The sequence below is a fragment of the Rhipicephalus sanguineus genome, chromosome 11 (assembly GCF_013339695.2).
Source record: "Rhipicephalus sanguineus isolate Rsan-2018 chromosome 11, BIME_Rsan_1.4, whole genome shotgun sequence".
Lineage (NCBI taxonomy): Eukaryota > Metazoa > Arthropoda > Arachnida > Ixodida > Ixodidae > Rhipicephalus > Rhipicephalus sanguineus.
This window is the reverse complement of record NC_051186.1, coordinates 140,395,516-140,415,494: the sequence shown is the minus strand read 5'-3', so window position 1 is coordinate 140,415,494 and position 19,979 is coordinate 140,395,516. Positions and strand designations below refer to the sequence as shown.

General features: G+C 48.1%; 1 protein-coding gene across 5 annotated transcripts in view; it reads left to right on the top strand.

Annotated features, from left to right (window-relative positions):
• LOC119374811 (SH3KBP1-binding protein 1) overlaps positions 1 to 19,979 on the top strand; it is a 739,328-nt gene that overhangs the window by 322,981 nt on the left and 396,368 nt on the right. For all 5 annotated transcript variants that reach the window (XM_049411036.1, XM_037645000.2, XM_049411037.1 and 2 more), the window contains one exon: positions 6,941 to 7,146. In XM_049411036.1, the coding sequence (XP_049266993.1) occupies positions 6,941 to 7,146 (206 nt within the window). The remainder of the gene's footprint in view (positions 1 to 6,940; positions 7,147 to 19,979) is intronic.

Below are 19,979 nucleotides of genomic sequence, written 5' to 3'. Positions count from 1 at the left end.
ACAAGGCGAAGGAAGCCTTGTCTGCTCGGGTGGCTGGCCACCTTCTTGATCGGGCGCAGCCAACGTGTCATATATTGTGGCGCCCACTTGAAGAGGATACCTGTGCCCTCAGGAGTGCCTCAGGGTTCTGTCCTTGCGCCGACCCTCTTCCTGATATACGTCAACAACATGCCCCAGGACAACCGCTTCCCCCTTGTGCAGTACGCGGACGACACGTCCATCCTTGCCCCTATCCTTTGTCCCTCCACAAGTGAGGATCTCCAGGAGTACCTAATGGTGATTGACTCCTGGATCACTTCCAACCACCTGAAGCTATCCCCCGAAAAATGCAGTGTAATGAAGTTCTCGAGTGCTCGCCTGCCTGCCAAGCCCTCATACACTATGCGCGGTATCCCTCTTCCCACGGAGGACTCACTGAAAATTTTAGGTGTGACGTTCACCAGCACTCTGGACTTAGCCCTCAGGTTGCAAGCGTCGTTGCTAGGGCTCGCCGCGTCCTCGGCTTCGTGTCCAGAGTCTCTAAACCATGCGGTCCCGCTACATTTGCCCTTCTGTACACATCACTCGTGCTGCCTATCCTTGAATATGGCTGCGCCGTATGGTCACCCAACCAACAGCACCTTATCGCCCGCGTCGAAAGCGTACAAAGAAGAGCCTCGCGCATCCTCTACGCACGCTCCGTAAAGTCTCCGCCGGCGGACTACGCTACACGCCTGAAGATGGCCAAGTGGCGTCCTCTGCGACAACGTCGTGCTGTGACCCAAATGCGCCTGCTCTGTCGTCTACTCGATGGCTCCCTGGCGGACACCCCCTTATCGTCAGCAGTACGTGTGAATAAACGCTCGGGTCAACCGGAGCCTCTGCATACACAAACTAAGCATCACGGCTCCTCCGCCATCCCAGCCGCCGTACGCGAGTTCCTCACTCTTCCCATGAGTGTTCGCGCACCTCCCCCTCGCACCAGCGAAGACTCCAAACAGCTCTGCTCTCTGTACAGTCGCCATTTGTCCAGCGATTCGTGATGACCTCACCCTCCACACCCTCCCCCGCCCCCCCCCCTTTTTTTTCTTCCTTCTTTCTTTCCTTTTTTTATTTTTTCTCTCTCTTTCCTGCCTTCCGGTGACGGGCTAGCAGACGCACGCGCGTAAGGGTCTTTCCTTTCTGTCTAGCCTCGCACGCCACCGGAGGGCTCACATTGTTGTGCAAATAAAAATTATTATTATTATTATTATTATTATATGCACTGTCGAAACAGACGTGCATCACGGACTTTTTCACAAAAAGATAAATTGTTGGTTTTCATTTGCAACTTTTTAAAGCTGTGTTTCATTTACTCTGAACTTCGGGATATAACGAACGGATGCCGCGTCACGCTCAGGTTCGTTATAAGCGGGCTCGGCTGTACTTGCAGCATTATTCTACGAGGGGTTTGTGTTCAAAACGTATATATTTTGATTTTTTTTATGTTTACCCTGTGCAGAGTAGCATTGATGTTCTTAGGAATTTTTTACTTTTGGCTGCATTTTTCTTTGTTTTGATAATTTTTCATGATATTCAAAATAAATTTGTAGTTTAAAAATTAATACTGTTGGAAAAACCAATTCTTCATCTATCATTGGGTACCCTACACTTCAGCATCAATCAACTTATTTTGCGAAAAAAAATATTTCCTGGACTACCCAAAAACAACAAATTTTTTCATGGTCACAAAAGTGTTAAGGGCTTGACTTCTCCAGAAACTTGACACTTCTGGTGGTCTTCGAATGATGAACGGATTATTGACTTCTGACAAAGAAAGATCCTTTTGCAGTTACTGACCTAAGCAACGCTGCCAAGTGGCAACTTCAGAGACAATCACCCATAAAGGGCAACCATCTTTGTGCGTTTTCACAGGGAGGAAGGCAGGCAAACACAGCTTTTTGGAGCTTTGTTACCTGTAGGTAATAAGCTTGAGTTCCTAGATTTAACATTGAACTTCGGAACCAAAAAACACGTGTGCTGGATGTACAACCTACCCTCTAAGAAGTCTCTCTTGCCGTACGACAGTGCCTACTCTAAGTTGGTAAAAATGGGCATTGTGTTCATGCGTTTTAGTGTTGCACTGGCAGAGTCATGCAAGCATAATGTATAGAATGCGCATTGGTTTTAACTGCGCTAAAGCAAGGAAGATAAGAGAGCACTGCGTACGTGCTGTCTTCTCTTCCTCTATTGTCCTTGTCTCGTCACAGTTAAAACCATTACGGAATGGACGTCGACCAACTAGCCCAGCCTATGCTCTTCTGTTATAACGTGTTGAGCTGCCCAAGTGGGCAGCTTTTGTCGTGCAGGCTATCCGGTTGCACTTGTGTCTAGCATGTGCAAATCCATGCTAAAGAAATCGAAGAACACTAGTAAAAAAGAGCGTACCCGGGAAAGGTACCCTTTCAAGGCTATACCTTATGTGCATGCCTCGCTGCACAACCTGAAAAAGATTGCCAATAGACACGAGGTCAACGTTGTAATGTCAGCACCTTGGAAACTGTTGCAGATTTGTACCATGTTGAAAAAGAAGCAGAGTGCACACTTAAGCATCATACAAAGTTTAGAGAATGTGCGTCGGGCGTTGTGTACATCATTCTGCTCAGTTGTGCAGGGGTGCAACAGCTGCGCCAATTGTGCTAATTTGATGCAATTCCTTATTTTTGTGCCATGCTAAGCCAAAACTGTGAAATTTGTTAAAATTTTGCAATGTTGTGCCAAAATGCCCGACCAACTTCAAAATTTTCTCAGTTGCACAAATTTTAGTGAGAAATGGAGGTCGTGTTGGTCATGTGCGGTGTGGGCATCATCATCCAAAACAGACGCGCAGACTCTAACCCTAACCCCACCGCGAAAGAAAAGAAAAAAGTCACAGCTTCACCACAAGGACAAAGCAAGAATGCAATAGCAACAAATCGTAGTGTTATACGAAGTGAGGCTGGCAGCAAACTTTTGTATCCGATCTCGTGTAACTCTACAAAGCATTGGTCTAAGAGAATACGGCCGCTGCAGGGAAAGATGCTCTTTCTGCACAGTGTCTTCGCTTTGAGTGCGCAGCACGTAGCAGGATATACGAGCCGCCCACTGATGGCTGCCGAGATAGCACGTGCGCCAGCGATTGCGACTGCGCCCTTAGAATCAAAGTTCAAAGTTGCTGCTCGAGTGACAGCCCCCCCCCCCCTCTCGTCTTTTCATGCTCGTTCAAGACGGGCGGGGTGGTGTCATGCTCGTGCCCGAGCGGAGTGGTGTTATTGCATGTGCCCTCTGAGCGACAAAGATGCGCTGGCTCGTTTGATCTCTGCTTCAGCCGCTTTCGTCACCCAGACTCGCGCGCTATTACCCGCGGTAGAACATACCATGCGCGGGGGGATGTTATCAATTTGGACTTTATATGGGACATGATGTCAAAAACCCATCAAGAGTGTCCATATAATTGCTATCGCCATAAAAAAGGATAGTCGTTTTCATATTTCCTTGATGCTTGTTTTATTGCGTGCAGAACGCTTTATAAGCCACTTTTACCGCAATACTCTGGTGTCCTGCAAAAGAGCGTATTGAGATTGTAGCAGAGCTGCACCAGCATGACGTCACCAGGCCAAGCATCAAGCACGATATACATGTGACCTTTACGTCATGTCTCTACTTATATAAGATCACCGTCGCCTCAGCAATAAAGGCTTTTCACTGTTCGACTACCTGCTTGCTTACATGGTGGCAGCGGTGCCCCTACGCCATGTCGATCCCGTCGACACTGCTTCCCCCTCCGAAGCCCTTGGATACATCTGGTGACCCATGGCTAGGATGGAAGACATGGAAAAGTGAGTTCGAACTGTTTCGCACCGCTACTCATTTAACAAAGCAGCCAAAAGAAGTGCAAGTAGCGACATTACTCGTAATTGTGGGAGAAGATGGCAGAAAGGCATACGATACTTTCAAGTTTGAAGAGGAGGTGCATAGGAACGACATCGATGTACTGCTGCTGAAGTTCGAAAACTTCTAGAAACCTGCGACTAACCTAACCTTCAATGAATTTCGCTTCGGCTCGAGAAACCAGAAAGAAGGTGAATCCTTTAATGAGTGGCTGACAGAGCTCAGGATATTAGCGAAAAATAGTGAGTTTGGGAATTTAGAAAAGCGCTTGCTTCGCAGCCGTATAATCCTGGGCAAACAGGACAAAAACTTGCAACAGCGGCTAATTGCAGAAAACCCATCGTACGAGAAAACTGTTGAAATTTGCCGTATTCATGAGCTAGGCCAGGAGCAGTTTCGCCAGATCTGTGAAGGGGCGGTGCTGTCACAGAACGCAGCCATCTGCGCAGTTGCCATGCGAACACAGCCATGCTCAAGGTGCAGTTATCTGAATCACTGCGGTGAAAGCTGCCCAGCGATGGGAAAAGTATGCAAGAAATGTGGTGGGTTGAATCACTTCGCGCAGGCATGCAGGTCGACAGCGCCACAACGAAGACAGAAAGACCCGAGAAAGAAGGAGCTACGCGAACTGCACGTTGAGGATAACGAAGACTACTTTTTGGAAACTTTGGCAGTCGGCACAATAGCAGCAGACCACTGGAGTGCGGTCGTTAACATTGAAGGGAAAGCATTCACATGCAAATCAGACACGAGCGCGAACTGTTGTGTGATTTCGCAAAATAACGGCAGGGGTCTACCACCTCTGTCACGTGGCCAGGAGGTCACTACCTACAGCGCCATCATGCGGTCCTGGTCGCCAGCGGTCTTCCTGCGGCCAGCGGGCGAACCGCGCTCCGCGGGTTTGCAAACTGAAGACGGTAAAGAAATTCGTCGCACAAGAGAGCATGTCAGGATCATGCCACCTCAGGAGGCCACTGCCACCATTGCACCGCATCAAGAAGCCGCAGGACCCACACAAGCCGTACGCCGCAGCACAAGGCAACGACGCGAGCCTTGCTGGTACCCGCAAGCTGAAAGACGTTAAGGCTTGCTGTTGGTCCAGAAAGGGGAAGATGTAGCAGAGCTGCGCCAGCATGACGTCACCAGGCGAAGCATCAAGCACGATGTACACGTGACCTTTACGTCACGTCTCTACTAATATAAGATCACTGTCGCCTCAGCAATAAAGGCTTTTCACTGTTCGACTACCTGCTTGCTTACAGAGATTTATAGGGGCTATTGGTTCTAGCTGTCAAGGACACAGCATATTTTGTTCCTTAATTACTCATTCGTGCATGCGCCATGTAATTACGAGTACTAGTACGATCGCTGACATCTAAAAAATTATTGGCAATAATTTGGAGCTGCTGTGTATGGTATTAGAATAACAGAGAGCTGAGCTAGTTGGTAAGTATTCATTCTAAAAAGATAGGGCGTGCAAACATGGACACAAGGAAGAAGTCAGGACACCACAAACGTGTTTGTGATGTCCTGACTTCTTTCTTGTGTCCGTGCTTGCACGCCCTATCTTTTTAGAATGTGTGTGGCATTTCTGCGGCCTTGAAAATCAAGGAGACAAAAACGTACACCAGTTTTCTTTTTTCACCACCCCCACTTGCTCCTGCTTTACGAATCTCCCGAATTTCGAGGTTGCCAGGTTTGCAGGTCCACATTAGCATTTGCAATGCCTGTCAAATTATTTGACAGGCCCTGCAAATGCTAATGTGGAATTAGTCATTGTTCACACTGTGGAATGGCTGGCTCAACACACTGCTTTTATTGAAATAGCAGTGTTCGCGTGCACTGTGCACGAGTTAGCTGTTGAGTGGTTTGTACGTATTTTTTTCTTTTCTAAAAGCAAGCCTTCCTTGTTATACTGCTCCAAATTTGGGAGTTCGTGCTTTAAAAATTCAGGTTTTTTTTTTCGTAACCTGCTCCAAATTTGGATTTTTGTGCTTGAAAAGCAACATTTTGCTGCTCCAAAAATTTCTCCAAATGCTATTTTGGCTGTTGCACCCCTGGTTGTGACAAAGAATATATAGGGCAAACTGGTGGCTGTTTTAACCAGAAAGCAAGAGAGCATCGTACTTAGGTGAAGAACGGCTATGGTAGCCACTTGGCCGTACACGTAAAGAGCTGTGGGTGCTACCCACAATTCCAGGTTATAAGAGTTATCACTAACAGTTGTGACAGGACTGAATGAGAGGTGATTGAAGCTTTCTATATAAATCAACAAATCTCGAAGTGTATCAGCAAACCATCCATATCAATAATAGATAAAGAAGTGTCATTTTTGGTTGGACATACACATTTTTTTTTTTGCAGGAATACTGTAGGAAGAAAATAGTGCACTAAAAAATAAATAAACTATATGTTTTGAACACAGAGCCCTTATGGAGTAATACTGCAAATATAAGCTCTGCAGGTACAAAAGTTATTTACCTACGCACATACAGGAATATAGGCGCTAGTGCCTATCATGCCACCGTGCAAAGCAGTTTCTCCATGCTGTAAAACAAGGGTTTGCTGCATGTTTCACAGAAAACATTTTTTTTCTGCTTAGCTTTTCTTTTTTCGTTGCATAGTTTGCAGTTCTGGTCTCTTTCAATTTTTTGTGGTTGGAGCTGGGCACTCTGAGGTGCCTTTCCATGCATACGTTGAAATGTACTGTGTACCCACTTTCCGAATCTGCCAAAACCCATAAATTGTATCCTCATTTGACTACTTTGCTCCTCACATCCTGCCGAATACCAGACCGACCTTTAGATTTCACCATTTTCTCGTTCACAAAAAGGTTCTGACATTGTTGAAAAAATTGCGCGGATGAATCGTTCCTGTGTTGCAGTAGAGAAGACGGGCAGTGAAACTTCCCGCCTGTCTTAAATGAGTATCCGCAATTTTTCAGAACAGAACCTGAGAGGGTCTAGCGCAATGTCTGCAACGTTTCGCACGGAATGACCCTTCTACCTTGAGGGGCCATAGTTTGACCTCACTGAACAAAACTGGTGTGCAGGCTGAAAGACTCAACTGGTTGGCAGCTGGCATTCACTAGTCCCTACCTGGAGCCTGTGATTGAACGCATTGCACTCAATGCCAAAGTGGTGACGACAGCTTCAGCGCAGGCACCCGAGAGTGGGGCCAAGATGCTGGCTGTTGCATACGGGTCCCAAGTGCGACTATGGAGCATCGCTCAGGAAGGCAACGGGCGTGCTGAGATTGGTATGCACTGTGCTTTGTTTGATATGTCCTGTGCTTTGTTTGATATGTCCTGTGCTTGAATAGTGATCTTGCTAATAGGGGATAATAATTTGCTGCAAAGCTTGTTTCAAAATTCTTGATTGATTTTGATGAAGCTTCCCAAGTTCATTTAAGTCATGATTTCAAATGTAGAAATATTTTACTGGTAGACTGTGCAATAATAAAGACATGAAATATGTTATGTGCCTTGTTAGGAGCTAGCTATTTTTCTAAACTGAGTTATAAATTAAATCAGCATACCATAATTATCTGGAATGGTAACTGTATACAATATATGAAGAATGGATGTTCTAAACCCATTTGAACAAAAGTTATGTCATGTTGACCATTTGCGAGTCAGTCACTGTCAAGCTGTGATTTTGCTCACAAAGGTTATTGTGATATACCTGCCTATAACCAACCTCCATTCAACGAATTCCTCAATATGGCCGCACGGACTTCTTTTATTTTAATATGATGGGGCTTCACTTACAAAAACCTGTTACCATCACTCGTTGCAGGCCGTGGGGCAATGTTTGGAAACTTCGCGATTTGTTGTATCTACCACCATGCCTTGCCCGATTAGGCCGGAGAGCCACGAAGTAAACAGCACCAGCAACTATTTTTATTATTAGTCTGTGATATACAGATGCATGTGTCAGCTGGTGTGGTAAAGCATGTGCATTGCGCCATCTATGTTATATAAATGCAACTGCTGAATACTCCTCAAGAATAGTCACCTGGCAAAATAGCAACTGGGAACATCATAAACACTGAATGTTTTCGATAGACTTTAAACCACAACATTGGTTTTCCTTGCCTTGTTGAAAGAGTCAGTTATGGAATATCCCTTTGAATTGTTGTCAGAATAGACAGGTGCCATGGTTTGTCATGGCTTTCCTGTTGTGGCCAGCCAAGCGATGTCACTACTTCAGGCAAACAGCTTCTTGTAGCTGTAGGTGGTGTAAGTGGTCGAGGGCAGGGTACCAACCAATTCCAACTCCAGATGTGGCCTGGCCACATTGGTCAGTGATGGTGAACGGGCTTGAGTAGCTCACAGCGCCCTTAGGCTCATGGTCTGGCAACCTGACTTGTCTGTAATGGAGAATGCTTTGCAGCTAGCCAATGGTCGGTGTAGGTCTTGCTCGCTTGTTGCTGTTTTGCTAGCCTGCTGACAGACTTCGTCGCTGCCTGTGGATCTTCAGTGATTCCACTCCTGCACCAACTGTGCCAAAGTGCTCCAAATTGTATTTACTGCGCCATCTTGATAATATTGTGTACGGTGCGACATGGACTCTCCGAAGATAAAGAAGACAAGTAAACGTGAAGTGCTTGCGCGTGGGGCTCATCAGCCATATTGTATTGGCTGCCGATTCACTGGTATAGGTCTCTATTAAGGGGAGATGCGGGGGTCCAAGACACTTTTTCTTTAATATTCATCCTAGAGCAATGAAACTTGGTGTATTTGTAGCGATTTGTATGCTGATTTCAAATATATAATTAGTTTTCTTGTAAGTTGCATACTTTTTGTTCTGCACCATGACAAATGTGTAAAACATAGGCCTTTTAGCCCCCCTATTTCGATCCGCAAACTTCTATGCATTTTGACAATTAATGGCTCATATTGTTCCATTTGAACTGTAGAGGGCCGAAAACTATCCAGAAAGTGCATAGAAAATATTTGCTAGACGTGGAAAATTCAAAGATGGGAAATCTATTATTACCCAGACCCCGGTAAATGTTTACTTGCGAATTTTCTAATATGCATAAAAAATATTGAGATTTGGAGGAGATAACTGCACTCCTCACACCTTAGAGAAAATTTGGGCAAAATTTCATGCAGATACGAGCACCAGAAGTACCAAAAACAAGAGGGGCACGCTGAAAATTTTGCCAAAAAGTGTGTTTTGAGAAAAACGAATTTTAAAGTTAAAATTGGACGTTTATTTATGAAAGAGGTAACGAAATCCGATCAAAATTTCACACACAAGAGGCAAATTGTTCTTCTAGTAGCCACTGCCACTAAAATGAGCCGGCGCCATAAGTTTCTTCTTCACAGCGCTTTCGAGCAGAGTAGCTATTGTGCGAGCTCCCGCTGCCGTAGGTTCTGCTTGCGATCGGTCCGTCACTCGCCGCCCCTACGCTGGCCTCCTCGCTTGGAGCAACTCGCCGCAACGTACACGTCATCGAAAGAATACTTTCGGGGCACTCGCTGTTCTCGCATTGTAGTTCCAGAAACGACGCCTTTACGTTTGTATGCTGGATCTCGGACGGGTATTCACGAACGATGACACGTTGGACACACTGCACCGATCACGAGGATGTTCAATGCTGTTATGTCAGCGATCAAGGAAGAATCTTTCTACCGTGAACTTTCTTCGTCGTCGAAGAGTCCGATCTTCTCTTTGAGAGGCCCTGACATACTTGAACGCCGCGGCAAACTCGTCGGAAGCATCGCCATCGCCGTCGCTAGGCCTCGCAGCAGCAGACGCACTCGCCGTTCGGCGAGTGTTTGGCTTCGATTTGCGCCGGTGTCCTCGAAATTTGTTCACCGAGCGATACTTCATTGGCCGGTGACTGCGCTTGCTACGGTTCTCTTCATCCATGATGAAAATAAATACGTGAGAGAAACATTCAGCTGCGCAGCTCGGTGAAACACGGACCCTGCAATCAGGCTTCACAACACGCAAGGTGTGCAGCGGCCAATGGCGGTCCCCGATCCTTACCACGTGATTTAAAAGCCAGTCGCAGCGCTCGAAAAGCGTGGCAAAAGCATGCTTTCTTTAATATTTCTTGCGCTTCTGTGGCGCGGGAAACCATGGTTATTTGAAGATCTCCTCATGCGATCCCCAATGGCGAACGGCCGCGCGTTATCGGCCCCGAGGCGCTAGAAGACGTCACACTTTCGGTCAAGATTAACAGCCACCTTGTGCTCTTTAGACGCAATTTTAACGCATTTCCAGTTGAGTCTCGACTTTGATTTTTATTTTCGAAACAGCAGAGATACTAATCTTAACAAAACAGGTGAAAACAAAAAATCGATAATTTTTGAAAAAACTCACGTTTTTCGACCCGCACCTCTCCTTAAATCTACATCTCGCCTCCGTCACATTTGGTGGAGCTGCTGGGTACGACACGCCTCGCAACGGAACTCCGCAGTGGCCGTCGTTTAAGGGGCTTTTCTGCTACAATGGCGGAAGATACGGCGCCTGCATCTGCACCCGGTGTCTCTCAGGATGAGGATGACGCGGCGGCTGCATTTGCACCTGCGACAACAATGGTTGTGCTGGAACAACCGCGAGATCCTAGCACGTTTAGCGGTTCCGGCGATCCCAATGAGGTGGACGCTGAGGATTGGCTGACAGAGTATGAACGTGTGAGTGCTTGCAACCGATGGGGCCCGACTCTAATGCTGGCCAACCTGATGTTTTACCTGAAGGGAACTGCCAAAATGTGGTATGAGAACCATGAAACTGAACTCGGGAGTTGGGCAACATGCAAACAGAAAATGTTGGACTTGTTTGGGAAACCCGTCAGGACGAAAGATGGCCGCGAACAAAATGCTCGCGTCTCGGGCGCAGACATCCACAGAATCGTACGCCTTGTACACAGAAGATGTGGTATCATTGTGTCGCAAAGCCAATGCCGAGATGCCGGAGGCCGACAAAGTTCGGCATATTCTTAAGGGGATTGCTGACGACGCCTTCAATCTTCTAATATGCAAGAATTACTCCACAGTGGACGCCATTATAAAGGAGTGCCGTCGCTTTGAGCAAGCTAAGAGCCGGCGCATTGACAGCGTGTTTGCCCGACTTCCGAACACGGCTACAATGTCGTCTTGCGAAGATCGCGCGAGAACGCAGCCGCCAGCTCCAGTTTCCCCAGACCACGTCACTCGAATCATACGCCGCGAACTTGAAGCCATGGCCCCTGCTCCAGCTTACACTGGTGCCAGTGATAAACACCGATCACTGCGCCCATGGTTCAAGCCATCGTCCGTCTGGAACTCGCCAGCATAGGCATTCACTCTGTGTGCACTGTGACCAGCCCACAGCAAACTTCATGGCGTTCACCCTCGTCCTATCCCGTGCAGCGGTTTCCGGCCTGCTCTCGCGACCCTGCTGCTTGGAGGACTGCCGACAATCGACGAATTTGTTTTCACTGCCGTCGTATCGGGCATGCAGCCCGTTACTGCGATACGCACTGATCCTCGCCACCTCGGACGTCGTCTGCCCCATACCGCCGACGTGACAACACCCGCTTCACACCTCCGACCGAGTTTTCTTAGTTTTCTTCCCCCTACGTCTACCCACGGTTTGGCAGCCGCTCTCCGTCGCCGCATGGTCATCAGTCGCGTTTGCCTCCACACCGTCGCCAGTCGTCTCGCTCAGAATCGCCGCCATCCTCCCCGTTTAATCCTGCTCCTGCCTATACGGAAAACTAAATAGTGCAGCGCCCGGAGGTGACACGGCATTGTCGACTTCCTCCACAAGTCCTCTCTTGACGCTTTTGACGAGATGAAGTTTACTAGACGTTGACGTTGATGGTGTGCCTATTTCGGCCCTTATCGACACCGGAGCTCACATTTCTGTAATGGGGAACCAGCGCTGGAGTTTCCGCGGACAGGGTGCGCCGCCCTGCCGGGCACCGCCGGAAACACTCGGGCATACAAACAAATACGAGTGGCTGCTAACACGAACCATGCCGCCGTGCGCGATCGTCGAACGAGGAAAAAGAAGCGTCGAGACCGGCGGTCTTGTTGTATACATAAATGCCACAATCAAGAATGTCTTTAATAACTTAAAAAAAAGTAGTCTAGAGCATAGTTGACTCCGTTCGGCTTTGCTTTCCACCGATACACATGGGTTGGTGCTCTGGAAAACATCACAAATCTTTTTGAAACTGGCCTTGAGAAAGTTAAAGAAAGCACATGACAGCTAAGGTTGCGTAAGCATCGCGCCGTACATTACACATACCGTATTTACTCGATTGTAATGCCGGGGTGACATTTCATTACGTCCAGGAAGAAAAAATAGAATTTCGGTATTCGATTGTAACGCGAGGGTTGACTTTAGGTTGCAAAAATCTAGAAAAAAAAGAACTCACGTTATATTAGAGTAAAACGGTATTCTACGTCACTGTCTAGTGCACAGCTCTAGGCCGGTTACAAATTCATGACCGCTAAAAAAACCGTGTTGCCTACGCATGTTTCATTGCTGATCACACACTGCATGTCAAACTCGGAGCCACCACGAAGTCAATTACCACTAGGTTCCTCAAAGGCATTTTTTTTAAGTATAAGGATTAGACGACGGCCGATCGCAAATTTGCAAACGGTCTGCAGACGATGGAGAGTCGACGTTGTTAAAACACGAGACCTGCGACATGTTTGTATTTCCGCTAACACCACTGATCTCCACTTTACACCGGTCTTTTTACATTTATTTCACGCTTCACCGTCAGCTTCAAAAATGTTTTTTAAAGAATGGAATACGAGCATTTAGTGGGCACATGCAAGCCGTTAAAAACACCGTAAAGGAAAGCGTGTAGCGAAACAGCTTCTGTAATATAGTACGAGAGCTGTAACTACAGATTACGTAAATTACAGAGGTGTAACTACAGATTACGTAAATGTGACATGCTTGCTCAAAACAGCTGTCACTCACTGGGCTGAATGTTCTCAGTGCTGCCTGAGGCACTAAGTTATTTCAAAGCGGGTGCACAACGAGCACAATGCATGCACCGTCGAGCTTGCTAGCGCAGTTTGAACACACTTACCTGTGAGTTTACATCGTACGGTGCTTGACACTTCGCCGAAAGGTCACAATCGCTGTCTCCGCGAAAAACAGCTTCTTCCACGTCATAGACGTACTTGGCATTGGACAGCTTCCATCCTTTCGACAGCACACTCTCGCGAAGGTACCCGTCTGCACACATCATATCACTGAAACCGCAGCGGAGAATAATCGGTGACATCGCTGCTCACCCTCTGCGCCACAGTGCAGCGAAGTGCCCCGATCTTCGCTAGTCTTGTGCGTTCCAAAGTACCAACAAAATGACGCATATCGAGCAAAAGCCGCAGTAGTGTCGAATGACGTTCAGCATGCGTTTGAACGTGCCAAGAGGTATGTGAGAGCACGTTGAAACGTGCCGGCGTACGCCTCGCGGCGGCTCTGTATTACTGGATGTTTCTCAGCTAGCTCGCCAGGGCGGCGCAGCTTGTACATTTTAGGCGCGCCACCTGGGCAGTGCTGGCTACCCATGAGCGCAAACCTTTGCCACCGCCTGCATAAAGTACTCACGCCTGCCGATTCCCGCACACTCCGCGTCGCTGATGGAGGCACTCCTGCCATTCAAGGGATGTGCACCGTCCGTATTGCCGGTCATCCTACATCAGTTCAATTTGCCATCATTGAGCAGTGCCCCCACGACCTCATCCTTGGCTTGGATTTTCTGTCAAGTCATTCTACACTCATTGATTGTGCGACAGGTTCTGTTCAGCTTGAGTTGCCGCAGCTTGCTGATTTGTCAGCCAACCTCCCTCCACGCTTACACTCTCGCCATCACGCCCGCTTGCCACCACAAGCTGCTACGTACGTCGCCTTGTTATCTTCACATGATGTGCCCGATGGTGACTACCTCGTGTCTCCTATTGTTGACGTACTGATGGCCCAAGACGTCGCTCTTGCTCACACTATTGTTTCTGTGGTTGATAATACGGTGGTCATCTCTCTTCTCAACGTCAGCCTGATGACTGAAGCTATTCCACAAGACATGTCTTTGGCCACCATCTCTCCGCTTGAAAGTTGTCAGATTGCCGCTCTGGACGCCCATGTTGTGTCATCTTGTCGTGATGCTAATTCCACACCGCCTGTTGATGACATTGACAAGATGATCGCTCCCGATCTAACCCCAGCGCAAGCTACAGATCTCCATCATCTGCTTGCATCCTATCGTGATATTTTTTACTTCGACGACCGCCCTCTGGGCCAAACATCTGTCGGACGCCATTCCTATACGCCGGTGTCCATGTCGTATATCTCAACAGGAACGCCAAGTAATTCAGCGCGAAGTTGACAAAATTAGGCTTGTGCGAATAGCAAATTTTAGGTTCGAAGCGAATTCGAAGCGAACAGTGATTTTGGTCGAATAATTTCGAATCGAATTCGAATAGTATGTCACATATTATAAAGAAAAATGACCGTATTTGTCATGACCCAACCAACCGGCACAATGTTTTAAAATTGTAACAAGGCATGTGCAAATGTCATTCTTTTTGGTTCAAAGGAAGAGGAAGCAACCTTGAATAGTAGCAGGATTTGGCTTTCAGTAGAATGCAGGTGATTACCTGTAAAATATGTGACGTTTTAAAATTGACTATACTTGGAGCATATAAGCTGGTACAACAAGCTTTTAAACTTAAAAAAATTCGGCAGATCCCACGTACCGTGGGAGTCGATGTTATGCGAAGATGCGACGGGTAGGTGACTGTGGCGTAACTTTTTTTACAGAGCGACACGTTACAATATGACGCTAATGATATGTTTAAATTTTATACGTACACATATATATGTTGAAGAGCCGCATATGTGTCCCGAGAACGCATGCACGTTTCACGAACTCGTGTGCATGTGTGGAAGAAGTTCTTGACAGTTCTTGAACAAGGGCATCATCACCGTGATCAGTGAGCACCAGCAGCTGGTCATGACTTGTTATAGGATCCGGTCGTGATCGTGGTGACGAGGGGTCCATGTGTAGTGAAGTATGTGGTATAGTAGAGCTGTTGGAACTCTAGGATGCCTCGGTTCCTACACCTACACCCGTTCATTATGTCACATTTTAGCATAAAAAAGCGACACACGGCTCTTGCCTGCTTAGTGTGAACAAGGAACCCGTATGGGTCCCGAAACGTCTCTGTTTTTCACCTTGACTTGGTCAGTGACCGCATCTACATCCTCCTGCCTCAGTCATTTCGTCGGCAAATCGGCTGTCGACAGAGCCGGCGACAAGTAGGAACCTGAAGCCACCCATCGCGTTGGTGAGGTATAGGCCGTCGAGGCTGGTAGGCCTGGATAGTGCTACGTGGACCAACATCAGTGGATGGTGTTTGTCGTATTCGTAGACTACCTGGGTGTATGTGGCCTACGTAGCCTAGTCTACAAAGCGGCTGTCACTCAATCTGGCATCATCCTCGGTCAGCATGAGGCCATCGCCCAGCCTCGTAAGAAATGAAGTGGACACTGCGTCGTTCTTGCGGACTAAGTGCAATTTACGGTGCGGTGATGTGGATATCATGTGTAACTTTCGTTAATGTATTCCTTCGGGGTCGAGCAATGCTTCAATATAGCTTGCTGAATCATATGAATACAAACGTAATGTTTATTAGACTGCTATAAAAGCGGAGCCAACACTGGAACTACAGACGTTAATGTGATATGATGCTTGTATCGTAGGAGTACACATCGTAGGAGCATCATGTAGTGTTTATTGCTTTCTTGTAAAATTAGATAGCAAGCGCCACAACCACAATTGACGTTGCACCGATATTACGCCTGCGTGGGCTGTTTTTCCAAACCAGTTTATAAACCTGGAATGGCTCGGTGGTAGAATACCTGATTGCCACGCAGAATGCTTGGGTTCGATTCCTGCAGGGATCCTAATTTTCATTCATTCCATTCGTTGAGTCAACGCTGCCATTGTTGGTTTTCCTTAACGCTCTAGCATTTAAGTTACCAATGTCCGTTCTCGCCGTTCCTGGGTACATATAAACTGTCAATCACCTTTGGCGCATACCCAAACACCGCGGCCCGTGGTAAACGGGTATGTGCCACGCGTGTCTAGTGGAAAGGGTTGGACGACGTACGCGACAGGATTTTAACGTTATTCATGTCATGACCCGGCAATCATATTAGTCAAATCCTCTTACCCTCCCATGCAAATTCTGGTCTTCACCAAGTTAAGGAGGCGATCATGAGAGCGCCCAAACGTAGGCGGCTAGATAGATAGATAGATAGATACGTAGATACGTAGATAGAAACGCTCAAAGTGCCAGAGGTTCGCTAAGAAATGCTTCGCATTTAAAAATGATGAATCGATGTGAGGGTAATCTGTTCATTTAACCTTGAAAGGGGGCTTCGCGGCAGTGCGGATTTTTCCTGGAGAGGTGCATTCACGGCATAGCACTCCTCCACTGCAGTGAAACCACCTTTACAGGGGGTTACATGCGGACTAATATACATTTATTCGTTCATTTCGAATACTTCGAAATTTCCAATAATTTAAATTCGAATCGAAGCGAATTCGAATACTGTAATATTCGTTCGAATATTCGAAGAACTTGAATATTCGCACAAGCCTAGACAAAATGCTTACTAAATCTTACTAAAGATGTCATAGAGCCGGCGTCCAGCCCGTGGGCCTCTCCAGTCGTGCTCGTCAAAAAGAAGGATGGCAGCTGGCGCTTTTCTGTTGGTTATCGCAATTTGAACAAGGTAACTCGTAAAGAAGTCTACCTTTTGCCTCGGATCGATGGCGCCCTCGATTGCCTCCATGGCGCCCAATACTTTTCATCTATCGATTTCGGTCCGGCTATTGGCAAATTTCTCTCAACCCTATGGACCGCGAAAAAACTGCCTTCTTATGCCCGATGGTCTGTACCAGTTCAAGGTCATGCCGTTTGGACTTTGCAATACCCTGGCAACCTCGCATGATGGACTCTCTGCTGCGAAGATATAAGTGGTCCATCTGTTTATGTTACTTAGACGATGATATCGTCTATTCACCTACGTTTGACAGCCACCTCACACGGTCTGTCTGCCGTTCTGTATGTTTTTCGACGAGCCGCTCTCCAGCTGAATTCGGCAAAGTGCCGTTTCGGACGGTGCGAAATGACTATACTCGGCCACCTTGTGAGTGCTGCTGGTGTCCAACCGGACCCCGACAAAATGTGAGCAGTGCAAGAATTCCCTATGCCGTGCTCACCTAAAGACGTCCGCAGTTTCGTAGGATTATGTTCCTATTTTCGTCGCTTTGTCCACAACTTCGCTGACATCGCTCGACCACTTACTGATCTCTTAAAAAAGGACGTTTCCTTCACATGGGGCGCCGAGCAAGCAAACTCATTTTTCTGCGCTTATCTATCTGCTGACTACACCGCCAATACTGGCCCATTTTAACCCTGCGTAGCATACAGAGCTTCGGACCGATGCTAGCGGCCATGGAATTGGGGCGGTTCTCGGCCAACGACAGCTTGGCAAGGATCAATTAATCGCTTACGCCAGCCATCTTCTTTCGCCCGTCGAACGGAAGTTCTCCATCACTGAGTGTGAATGTCCGTGACCACGGACATTTTAGTGACGGCCCACACTTTAGTGACGGCCCACACTTTAGTGTGGGCCGTCAGCAAATTCAGGCCCTACCTGTATGGCCGAACTTTTTCCGTGGTCACGGACCACCACGCTCTCTGCTGGCTCTCATCACTCAAGGACCTGTTGGGATGTCTCCGTCGCTGGGCTCTCCGTCGCTGGGCACTCCGTCTCCAGGAATACTCGTTTGTGGTTCATTACAGGTCGGGACGACTGCACACAGACGCCGACTGTTTGTCCCGTCATCCAGTTGAAGCGCCCGACCTAACTGACCTTAAATCAGACCCCTGCATGCTCTCCATCCGCGCTTTGGTTGACATCGCCACCGAACAGCGACGGGACCCATCATTACTGGCCATCATCGACCGTCTAACGTCCCCATCACCAGACCCTTCTGTTCACCTGTTCGAACTGCACGACAACATTTTGTACCGTCGTACCTTCAATGCCGATGGCCCGGAACTACTTCTTGTGCTACCCCACCATCTACGTGACAGTGTTCTGTAACAACTCCATGATATACCGACAGCCGGCCACCTTGGTGTCTCTCGTACATACGATCGTGTGCGACGTCGCTTTTTCTGGCCCGGCATGTACCGTACTGTGGTTCGCTACGTCGCTTCTTGTGACCACTGCCAACGCCGAAAGCGTCCCTCTGTGCTGCCTTCCGGCCACCTGCACCCCATTGACATACCTACGGAGCCATTCTTCCGTGTTGGACTTGACCTACTAGGCCCTTTTCCCACGTCTACCTCGGGCAATAAATGGGTTGCTGTCGCCACCGATTACGCCACACGCTGGCCTATCGGCAGCATGAAAGGGTGGCGGCGATTCATCGGCAGACGTCTGTTCCAGGGACGCTGCTGATAGCTCGTTTCAAGCGTCGCACAGCATGCAGTGAAAGCAATGTTAAATAATAAATGTCTGTCACTTCCAGGGTGTCTACTGACCGGGAAAACCGGGAAAACCGGGAATTCTCAGGGATTTTTGGCAGTCTGGAAATTCTCAGGGAAAACTCGGGGAAATTGTGCTCCCATCAGGGAAAATCCACAGTAACTTTATTGAAAGGCAACGAAAGTCACGGTAGCGCTTGCTCGATATTTTATGAGCACATTTTTTAAATCAAACGGCCGCTGCGGCTGCGGGGAAGTGGCGCACCTCGATGCTGTCATCGCCTTCGGAGCGGGGAAGTGGGAGAGAATCCGGCTAATGCGTGGCATGCGGGAACCGCGAACCACGACACATCGTATTGCGCAATGTTGTCAGGGTGTTCTGTGAGTACGCGGTGTAGTTCTGTAATTTTTCTCGCGCGTGCTGTGCGTTAGCGCCCGATATGGTGTTTTTGTTATCGCCACGTGTCAAGTAACAAGCATGATTAGTTGTAGAAGCGGTAGCAGTAGATGTAACGAGCTTGAGTTATGTTGCAAGCGATCGCGATCGTGCAGGAAGCGGATGTCTTCGACAAGGCTCGTATCTGGCAAGCCATCCCGATCGGCGAGAAAAAAGACGCTTGTTGGCTGTTATCGGATAGCTCACTCGCTTCGAAGATGCTATTTAGGACTCTGTGAAGAATATAATAAATTTCCAGGTGAGAGCTAGCGTAACTAACGGGCCCATTCACAGCAAGTGAAAGCTTTTTTCTTTCTTTTTTTCCCGATGAGGGCACTGCTGAAACAAGTTTTAGGCAGTCGACTGAAACTTTTTGGGGCTGCAGCTCGCAGTTACCAGGCACACCACGTGGATGTTTGCTACAAAGCCGAATTACAAAACTTTTCAGAGCCATGGCATAGCGGCGACCGAAATTCACGAGACCGGCACGGGTCCCACATGCTCGATTCGGCGCGCGATGTCGGAAAACAGTAACGTTTCCACCACAATCGAATGTGCCGTAATTCAGGCTGTTGCCGTGCTTTCTTGCGATCTTAGCCCGCAGCTATATTGCTTTGTTTTTTTTGCGATAGCAGTTATATACATTCCGATGCGAATTTTTTGCCTTCGCCATGATCTTCAAATCGCGATTACATCACCCCGCGCGTTGTATGCTCCATGTGCGAGTGAAAGTGCTTAAGCAGAGATGAAATGAGCCGACCGTCTCATTCGCGCGATGGGCACATGGAGATAGGAGCCGGTGCGTTGGGAAGGGGGGGGGGGGCGCTGCAGGAGTCCGACAGGAAGTGCGTACTTTGTACCAGCGGGCGGGGTCGCGTGCGCCACGGTATCTTCAGTGGGGATCAGCAGACGGCTCATACCTTTGTAGGTGTTGTGCTCTAATTGCAAAACTTCCGTTGAAGCCATAGCAGTGGCAGATCCCAGGGGGGGGGGTAGCGGCGATCCCCCCCCCCCCTAAGCCAGCCCCCGCCCGCTCCCTTAAGTGCCTGTCGTCCACCTCCTTTGTCAGGCTGCTTGTCGAGTTTGCCCCCTTTGTCAGGTTGCTTTGCCTGCCACTGTCCA